This window comes from Adiantum capillus-veneris, chromosome 6 (genome assembly GCF_014529385.1).
Source record: "Adiantum capillus-veneris isolate H3 chromosome 6, ASM1452938v2, whole genome shotgun sequence".
Taxonomy (NCBI): Eukaryota; Viridiplantae; Streptophyta; class Polypodiopsida; order Polypodiales; family Pteridaceae; genus Adiantum; species Adiantum capillus-veneris.
Window position 1 is genome coordinate 44024031 of NC_140936.1, and position 10412 is coordinate 44034442.

At 38.9% G+C, this 10412-nt stretch overlaps 1 protein-coding gene across 2 annotated transcripts in view; it reads left to right on the plus strand.

The window, feature by feature from the left end:
• Positions 1–5331, plus strand: part of LOC147455427 (uncharacterized) — a 33038-nt gene extending 27707 nt beyond the window's left edge. Inside the window, exons 5-13 of one of the 2 annotated variants that reach the window (XM_086514207.1) lie at positions 1131–1193; positions 1259–1388; positions 2371–2496; positions 3624–3769; positions 4047–4124; positions 4213–4269; positions 4353–4433; positions 4801–4900; positions 4999–5331. In XM_086514207.1, coding sequence (XP_086370333.1) covers positions 1131–1193; positions 1259–1388; positions 2371–2496; positions 3624–3769; positions 4047–4124; positions 4213–4269; positions 4353–4433; positions 4801–4896 — 777 coding nt within the window. In that variant the 3' untranslated portion in view covers positions 4897–4900; positions 4999–5331. Of the gene's footprint in view, positions 1–1130; positions 1194–1258; positions 1389–2370; positions 2497–3623; positions 3770–4046; positions 4125–4212; positions 4270–4352; positions 4434–4800; positions 4901–4998 lie in introns of those variants that run through there. The other variant, XR_015188353.1, reaches the window with a different exon arrangement.
• Positions 5332–10412: the final 5081 nt, after the last annotated feature.

Genomic DNA, 10412 nt, shown 5'->3' on the forward strand with positions numbered 1-10412 from the left:
CCAAAGGCACCCTAATTGACAGAGCGACTGAGCTTAGGAAATCGAGACGACCACGGCCAAGATGCAGAAGCACACTTCACCAGAGGAGACTACAACAAAGGATTAGAAGCATTCTAGCCAGACACCTAGAATGCTCCTAAGAAGTTTATTTAATACTTTGTATTTAGTTTTTCACATTTATTTTCACACTTTCACACTTTTCACACTTAGTACTTTAGTACTAAGGTACCCAGACATTGTAACAGATTCACCACTTTTGTATCAGTTTGGTCTCATAGGTCATTCCGGCCTTTTGAAGGCGTTAATTTAACATTTCATTTCATTTCATTTCTCTCTCTCATCGGATAGATCTTTGAGGTCTCTTGGGATAGTTTCCTACGACGTTAAAATCCTCTTCTTCTTCTTCTTCTTCTTCTCTCTCTCTCTCTCTCTCTCTCTCTCTCTCTCTCTCTCTCTCTCTCGTCCATCCGACTAGTCATATGGTTCAACATAAAGTTCTTTAATTTTAGCCAAGCTTCTTCAAGCAGGGCCCTGCTTCAAGTAGTTAGTCTTCTGGAATGGTGTATCCGATATTTGTTTCAAGATGGTCTTGAGTCTATGATGCTGTGTCACCCCTCCATGTCGCATCCAAAATGTTACATTCTTTGTGTGGATCCACTACTCTACTCTATTCTAATAGTAATAGTGTGCATATTAAAAAAAAAGATTATGACAAACAAAAACAACTAATTCAGCGAGAGCAGGCTGAGTAATAGAACTTTATACGCCCACATATACTTCTTACCAAGTAGCAGAGGCATTTGTGTCAGCGAGGTGATGAGATTCCTAGAGTTCTCAGTATAACTTGTTCATGTGGACAATTGCACACTATGCCTTTCCATGGGCTGCCATCTAGTGCAAATGGTTGGATCGTGCAGTCTATTTTCCTAAGATGAACAATTGACCCTGCATGGAGGCTCCTTGTCCCTCATATGCATTGTCTCCTTGGACTCCTACATTTTGGCTTGTTTGCACCGTTTTATGGGAGCATTGATCACTTATCTATGTAAAGAAAAACATGAAACTGGTGAAAGGGTTCTTGAAATCTCCAAGACACAGGTATGTGATTTGCCAAACATTTTTTTGAGCAGATTGCTTCGTCACTTTGTGCAAGCTACATAGGAGGCACTATCAACTATGTGGCCACGGCGCAGGTATTATATGTGCATAAAAACTCCTGATTTATAAGTCCCTCACTGGTTGGCATGTACTGCATCAGGCTTTAGGTTTGACTTCATCGAGCACCTTGGCAGCAGGAATGGCAGCTGATAATCTAGCCATGGCTGCCTATTTTGCATTGATCATGTCAATCCCTGATGCTAAAGACAAGGCTACCCTGGGAAGAAATGGTGAGTATCATACTTTTCTGTAATTGGGTTTGTGGGGTGTTAAAAAAAGAACGCAGTAGATGTGTATGTTACGCTGGCTATCCTTTGGTCATTCTCTCGACATAAAAAGTAAGCATCTGGCACTGTAGCTGAGGAAGTACATATTGGAGCCTGTCTGTGCTGACCAGAACAGATGGTTGACTTACTTTCCAACTGACGGAGTTCTCCTTAAGAGTTGAGGAAAACAGCTATACTCGGAAGGAGGCGGCGAGATTTCACTCTAGATGGAATCAAATGCCAAGTATGACAGACACTACATATATATTGCAACCTTAGGTTCAAATTGTCTTCAAATAAGTTTGCTGCTGGATGGTTTGGTGTCTTATGTAAACGAGAGGAACGAAGCAGATCTTTAGTATATCAAGCTTTGACCAGAGTTCTTGGCAAGTTGCCCTTTTTACCAGACTAAACCTTATATCATCATCACTTTTGGAGGGATTTTGTGGAAAAAAGCATTTACTAATAGCAATGTAGGAGTAAAACTAGGCTTCTCTTCAGTTTGCGGTTTTATGCTTTTACTGTGGTGTGAGGCATTGTTTGTTTCAGTATCAAACCACTACCAACAAATTGGTTTGGGACTGGTCAAGCAAAATTTATTTCAAGACATGTTTCAGTAGTGGAGCTTGTCTATGAGAATCAGGTTGAGGGCATAGATAATGTCGTAAGAGAGGAATGCTTGTTTAGAAGCATTCTCCAGTATTTCAGGAGTTGGGCCAAATTTGTTGGCAAGATGCCCTTTGTACTTGGCTATCGATTCTCTTTTTGAATGGGTGTTTTGTGGTCTGTTGAAAAAGGAATTTTCTTTGTAGGAACTTAGGGCCCAGCCACATATGTACTCGAGTAAAACTGGATTTTGTTCAGTTGGAGTTTCATGCTTTACTTTTTTGTGAGGCTTCTGGTCAAAAACTTAATAGAGAAGCTCAGTCCTGGGTTGTCGTTCCAGATGGCGTTTTGTCAAATAACAGCACACCACCGACTGTTGAGTCGATTTCAACATCTTTGGCAGCAGCGGCAACAGCTTGCACTCTAGGTAGAGCATTCGCAGGACTTCTACCCTCCTCCTTTACTGGTGAGTTATTTCTGTAGCCTTGCAATGTCTAAAACCTTACAATGTCTGATACTTGTTGATGGACATTGAGGACCTCTTATTAATGTATCCCTCCCCTTTTTCTCGAGAAGAACGAGAATGATTTATTCAGTAGATTTACTTTCTACTGTCAAATAAGGTCTATATCACAAGCAAAGTTTTTTGCGGACGTGTCTGATTGGGCAATTATACTACCGGACGCATCTGAGTCCGATTGGGTTTTTTGGATCGTCCAAGTGATTGAAAAAAATCACTATCTACTATGAGACTTACTCATGATGGTCCTGAATATGTACTATGATGATCGATCTTTGGTTAGCTAGATTCTAAAGTTTCCATGGTGTTTGACTGCATTCTATGGTTTTGTGCACCTCTGTATCGTTTGAAGTGTCATATGTAGACTGTCTTTAATGTTCCTTATGGAATCCGACCTGTGGAATCCTCGGGGATTTTGTTAGTCCAAACTTCCGCTCTGTCCGAGTCTGACGTATGGAAAACTATGATCACAAGTTTGTTTACCGGAGTGCGTACTACTTGGCGAAAATCTGATGTAGGACTCCAATTTTCAAGGTGGAAATAAGAAAGAGCTTGTTAATGTGCCTTGTTGTGTGAAGTAATGACTACCCATCTGGTTTATTTTTTGCACGATTTGTACATTTTCTGCCCCCTCAAGTTTCATAGTGTCCCAGATTCAGAGTGCTGAAAGCTGTCCCATATGATTATAAACAAGTATATATCTGAAATAAGTGCAGAAATGAAAGATGTATGGTACCAGGGCAAGCTCCTAGAGGGAGGAAATGGCAGGGTCTTTCATTCAAGAATGGTCTTTAAGTCTGGATTTGCAGATTCCAGAGGGAGCTTGATCTGGCTAGGGCTCTTCATTGAGAAAAGCATTTAAGGGAACATTTAAGGAAATACCTACAAGGAGATGAATGTTTCTGAGCAAACCTTCATAGGTACCACGTAGAGCAGCTTAAGGGATAGCTCTTATTCGGGCAATTATGCATGCAATCCTGCTAGTTTGTGTTTTTTATTTTTTCTGCTGCTTGTGAGGTTCCTATTTTGATTTTTAAACAGGATGTATTAACATTGCGGCACCGTTCTCTCAGGATGTGGGCTGGCCATCACTGCTTTGATTGCGTCCTGCTTCTCAATTGCTGCAGCTCAAGTTTACAAAAATGTTCCTGCACATACTCCTGTCTTTGCAGGGTCTCAGATTCTCGGAGGTGGTCTGATGCTTCTCTATTTTTCTGTTGTAAGTGCTTAAGAGTTCTCATCACAGTAGAGCATAGTTTTCTGTTTTGCTTTTCACTGACCTATTTACAAGCCCGACACACGTCCAAGTTGCACGACTACAGAAGAAATTTGTAATACATTGGATTAATTGTCTATGAGTGCAAGAGGTCCGTGTTTCTGGTGCTTCATTCAACAATCTGATATTGTTTTTAAGGCCAAGTTGAGAGCCTAGTCAGTCTTTTATTTGTAGAGCTAGTCACAGCTTTTTATTTATGTGCAGTTGCCTGATGTTGCAGGTGGGTGCATCGGCAGGACTGCGAGATGCTTTTCTGGGAGGATGGCCACTTCTTGTATTCATAGTTTTACTTATATCTGTAAGTTGAGACCTTGCAATAATTAGATTACACTCTTTGGTTACGTCTTGATGTCAAATGCTGCCTCTTCTGGGAATGATCATTCCAGGTTCATTTGGGGATCATATTATTGCTTGGACGCTGGTCTAAACTTCCCATACCTGTGGTAAAGTCTCTTCTTGTATACTTGGATGAACTATTTTTGTTTAAGCAGAGGCTGTAATATTTTTCTCAAGCTTAAAACTACAGGTTCTAGTTGCCTCCAATGCAAATATAGGAGGTCCAACGACAGCTGCAGCAATGGCAAGTTGTCGTGGTTGGAACAGTCTGGTGAGACATCATCCCCTTCAACCTCTGTGAATGCTTAGAGCGCTCGTGCATTTTCACTTGATTAGTGGGCTACATGTTAGGCTTAGACGTTCTCTTGCCAGTAATATTCTTGAATCCAACTCTAAGGGTAGCACAAGAGCTTGAATGGGATTCTCACAATTTAATTGAGGATTAGGAAACTTTAGATGATTATTCAAGAAGGATTGCAGGTAACATATGCTAAACAAAGAGATTGAACGAGATTAAACAATTTTAAGATGCTTGCATAAACATGGGCTTAAACATCATTCTATGTTTGCACCTGTCTACAAATGAAGCATCGATGCATTTTTCAAAGATGAAGTTTCTATTGGAATGTTCGTTGCAGGTAAAGCCAGCCCTCCTTGTTGGAACGCTCGGCTACATCATTGGAACAGGCATTGGGTGCCTACTTGGACTCCATGTGTTGCGACGTATTCTGTAACAGGGTGAGTTGCTGAAAATCGATTAGATTGTGACAACGTCAGTCTGCAATTTCGTGTTTAACCACTAACTAGGTTCTTTTTTGGGTTCCCCCTTTGTGAAGGATACAAGTTCAGAGCTCTTCATAGTTTGGGCAGTGGGAGATATAACGCGCTGCTAATCTTCACAGAAAACAGTCCTTGTTTTTGTGGAGAGAAGCCCCACAGTTTTTAGTAGCTTTATGTACAATGAAGGTTCTTGTCCTCGTGCAATAGGCACCTGCCAATCTTTTTCTTGAAGTATTTTCGAATTTTTAAAACACCTCAAAGAGTACTGTATCATATTGGAACCACTTGTTGGAAAGGCTCCAATACTCAACCTCTGTAATCATCTAGAGAAATCTTCCCAATTCGGGGAATCATTATCAGTCTAAAAAAGAATGCAAATTTTGCGAGCATGAGCTTGTGTGGTGTCACGGCTTTACATTCTATGATAAGAGTGCAAATAGTCCTAGAAGGATCTCGTGTAGTGTCAAGGTTGTTGGGGTAAGCCTTTAGCTTACAATCATAGTGAGGACAATCCCTAATAGCCAAGCATGCACCATTATGTGCATAATCACACTTTCCTCATGAACCTTATAGCCTCACACATGCTACTCATTCCATACATACTTGCTCTACACTTGATAGCCACATGTTACTTGTGGTAGCTTACATGATCTTTTTGCCATTATCATATGTGGTGCATATACATTCACTCATTGATTCCATTCCTCCACCTTGAATCTACATAGTGCCACTATCTGAAGCTTATAGTCTCTCACATTCTACAATCACTCAAGCAAGTTATCATTTTTACCTTATGTATTGAGCTCTCTAATCTATCTATTATCTAATGCCATGGTGCCAAAGCAATCATGAATCCTACAACGGTGCATCCTTTATAATCTTTACATTTAACATTAGAGCATGGTGAGTGAATAACACTTCTTAATCGCCTTCACATGATCCTAGTAGATTAGTCTTATCATTATATTATATTTATAGAGCTCAATTGAGTTGTATGTAATTGAATATGTACAAAAGGCTCAAAATTTTTGAGCCAATATAAAGACATTCAAGGAGATTGAGCATTAAGAGTATCAATTTTTCGGCAAATCTCTTGGATTTTGCGTGTATTGGATATGTTGAAAAGCTCAAGATCTTTGAGCCAATATAAAGACATTCAAAGAGATTGAGCATTAAGCGTATCAATTCTTTGATAAATCTCTTGGATTCTTTGTTCTCCTTGTGGTTGTAATCTCTTGGATCCTTTGTTCTCCTTGTGGTTGTAATTTTAACTCTAGTGCATTCTGTATCTTGCGTGATTGTGTGTGCATTGCTATATACATTTTAAACTTTCTTTGAACCGAATCACATTGCTTGAGAGCATTAATTGAAAATGATATGTATGTGTGGGAAAGTATGTATTAGTGATATCATTTTTAGCACTTTTTGGTGATGCCCTTTACAAAAAGTGAAAATTACTAAAATTCTTACAAAAAAATCAAAATATGTTGGACCTTATAGTCTTAAATTCTACTTTTAAAACTTATCCATTGATATATAACACACTAGCTTATTTCACATTCAAAATATGAAAATAGGATCCATTAAGTGCTATCAAAGGGTAGTTCAAAACATGTATTTTGGTACCACTAATAGATGCTTTTGCTTTTGCTTGCATAGAGGCTTTCATAAGCTTTTAAATGCACTAATCAATGCTTTATTTGGCTAGAGTATCAAGCAATGATGCCTTGATTAAATCTTCATGTTTTTGTGCTTGAAAAACTCCATAATCTTTTCTCATTAATTTTGCTTAAGTGCGTGTTTCCCTTGAATGTGTGTCCTTGAATTCAATAGAAACGTTCTTCAATGCATTATGGAGGGAAGCCAATCATGGGACCTCGTTCTACTGAAGACCAAGGGTCCTCTTGAAGGCTATGTGCCACTTGTCTGTTGGAGCACCCTACAAATTCCGACCGTCTTGGCGCACCCCTACAAGTCCCTTCGGCTGCTGTCGGTCAGAAGCACCTTCTAAGCGCCTCACTTTTGTCGTTCTGACGAACCCAAAAAATACCATTGAATTCATCAATTGTGGGTCCGTTGTGCATTACCCCTTAGCCAACTCCTTAGCCAGACTCTACGCTATCCCAACAAGCTTCTTTTGATGCTTCATTTGGGGTCCGCCGTAGTCTACACCGAGTTTCTACATCACATCCATTTTCCTTAAGACTCACACCCTCTCCTTGCTTGACCAAGCTCAAGTTCCCACACTACTCCTTGGCCTCATAGCTCTTCCTATGGGTGCTACAACGCACCAAGGTCTTGTTCACATAGCATAAGCAAGGAGATTCCCAAGGCATCGAGCATTAACTCATTATATTTTTCAGAGCATTAAGTGTGAGATTCAAAAGCTGAAAGTCTCTCTTCTCAGATGGCTCCAATTGTCTTTGTTTAAAGCGATGACATTGTCAGTTTTAGATATGATTGAAATGTATGCGACGATTGAGTGATCAAAACTCTCACATTGGGCACTTGTACCAAAATGTCTATAAAGGAGAGACATTGCATGTCCCAATGACATAGTAAGATCCTCCCTTTTCACTTTTGTTCTCTAGGGTGTTTATGTACCAAATTACATTCAAAGCTACATATACCTACATGTGCACCATTATCATCAAATTCTTTCAAATTCCAAAAGACAAGGCAAATTAACAATAGAAAATGAGGCCACCAACAAAGTTCCAAATAGAAAGTGATGGCACATATTTGTGAAGTGTTTGAACATTGCTCCAAACCCCATAGTTTGGAGGTAAGACTCACACTATCCTCTTGCAGTCAATTCATCTTTATGAGCCATATGTAGTTACCTAATGTAACCCATATTAAACTTCATGATTGGAAACCATGCTCATCGTGTAAGCTTTAGCTTACGGGGGCGTCTGTTGGGGTAAGCCTTTAGTTTACACTCATAATGAGTATAATCCTTAGAAACCAAGCATGCACCATTATGTGCATAATATATACTTTTTCAGTGGAACCCTATAGCTTCACACACATGCTATATAAAAACATGCTACACAATTGATAGCCATATACTACTTGTGATAGCACACATGACCCTTACCATTACCATGTATGGTGCATATACATTCATTGATTCCATTTCTCCACCTTGAGTGTTCATAACCCCACTATCCAAAGCTTATAATCTCTCTCACATTACAATCAATCAAGCAAGATAACATTTTTATCTTGTCTATTGAGATCTCTCTAATCTACCTATTTGCTAATGCTATGGTGTCAACACAACCATGAATGCTACAATGGTGTATCGTCCATAACCATTACAAGGCATTTCTATAGATTATCAGGTTACCCAAAGTCCCACTACATGATTGCTAATAATTTTTAGCTCAAGTGGGTGGAACATACATGAGGGCTTGTATGGACATGGCAATGAGAACCTCTCTTTTTTATCAAGATTTTGAAATTATGGTTAATGACACAATGCATTCTTGTTGGTTGGTCACTCTCTCTTCTTGTATTTTGTGAAATGGAAGATATTTTGTCAAGCTAGTGAAGGTGTGAGACTCAAAGGAGTGGCCTCTTGGATGCACCACCCAATCATCCTTATATAACCTTTTGTAGTTATATAAGGCTCCTTTCCCAGGCCTTTGGGCTGGTAGCTCACTTGCATGACCCTTGTACATTCTTTTTCCTCACATTACTCCCCCTTTGGAGAATAGTTTTTGTTTTCAAAAACAAAATTGGGAAATCGTTTTTCAATCGGATTAATGTTTTCCCAAGTAAACGGAGTTTGGGTCCATCTTTCCACTTTACCAGTGGCGTATGTGATGCCTTGTACCTAGATCATGAGAATTTAAAATACATTCTAGTTCATGAGGCAAACTTGGTGGTTCGATAAAACCAACCAAAATATGTGTCTATCACTTTGTCATCCATGCGTAGCCGTTTCTTCAAATGACTAACATGGAAGACTGGATGCAAACTTGAAGAAGATGGTAAATCCAACTTACAAGAAACTTTGCCAATGTGTTTGATAACCTTAAACAGATCATAGTACCGAGGAGATAATTTTGGAATTCTGCCTATCTTGAGAGTTTTGGAATGTTTTCGTACTTGTATGAAAAACTTGATTACCTTCTTCAAAAGGAACAAATCGTCGTTTTTATTAGCATACTTTTTATACCTATTCTCTGCTTGCTTTTTAACATTTAACAGCAGCACAGAACACAGACATGTGATCCTGTAGAAAGTTCTTGACTTGATGGGTGTTTTCATTGGCCAACCCAATCAATTTGGTGAATGTGGTTGTTAGTTATATTATACATTAACATAAAGGACTGAACTTTCTATAAACATGCTTAGCACTATTATAAGTAAACTCGAAGATTGGGAGATTGTCTTTCCAATCTATTTATTTCTTATTAATATAAGTACGTAACATATCTTCTATGACTTGAGCTACACGTTCGATTTGACCATCACTTCTGGGATGATCAACCATACTTTTTATTATTATTTAATACCCCACTTTTAAATACTACTCACCAAAAATGGCTATTAAACTCACAAGTGAGATAACTTACTATATTGGTGGGTAAGTCATACAACTTGTAAAGGTTCTCCACAAATAGCTTTGCTAACATGGAGTTTTATTGTGGTCTTTGTATACACATCTTGGTAAGACGATGAAACACAACCCAAATTGAATTGTGTCCATGTATAGTGGTGGGTACTCTTACTCTAAAATCCATAGAGATACTTTTTCAGTTGCCATAGGGATGAAGTAGTCCTCCTGTTTTTAATCAATATTCCTTATTAACTTGACGTTTTTGGCAGTAAATCACATAGTTTTGTCGTCTTTATGTAGATGTGATAGTAGATTGCCCACATATGAGTGTATAGGCCTTTTTATATCAAGCTAAGCAACATTAGGACTATCATGACACTCATGAAGGCTTTGGCGCTTGATGTTGTTGTCTGTTGGTACACATACTCTCCCATTATGAAGTAAGTAACCCTTATCAATGAAAAAATGTTTCCATCTATTAAGTTCATCACTAGTTAAAGTGGAACTTGTAGAGTCGTCTTTGGCACTAGCTTGAGTGTTGGTGCATTAGGAATTTTTGGAGTTCATTTGGAGGGCCTTCTAAGAAAATAGAGTTTTTGGTGTTCTCTCTCTAGAAAATAGGTGCGTTAAAAGAAAAGGTGTCCTCATACAACTGTTCAAAAATTGTACTTCCAAGTAGATTCCTCATAATGGTCGTGATGATTGAGAGAATGTCTCTTTTCAGTTACATTTAATGCACCTTGTCATCTGGAGTATCTTGGAGGGAGATTCAACAACTTAGATTTCTTCTCTTTGCAACGTTTCTTGCACTGAGCAGTAATGGATTTCTCATCTTCCTTGCAGTAAGTGCTAATGGGGCTCTTGCATTGAGAAATAATGGATTTCTCGTCTTCCTTGCAC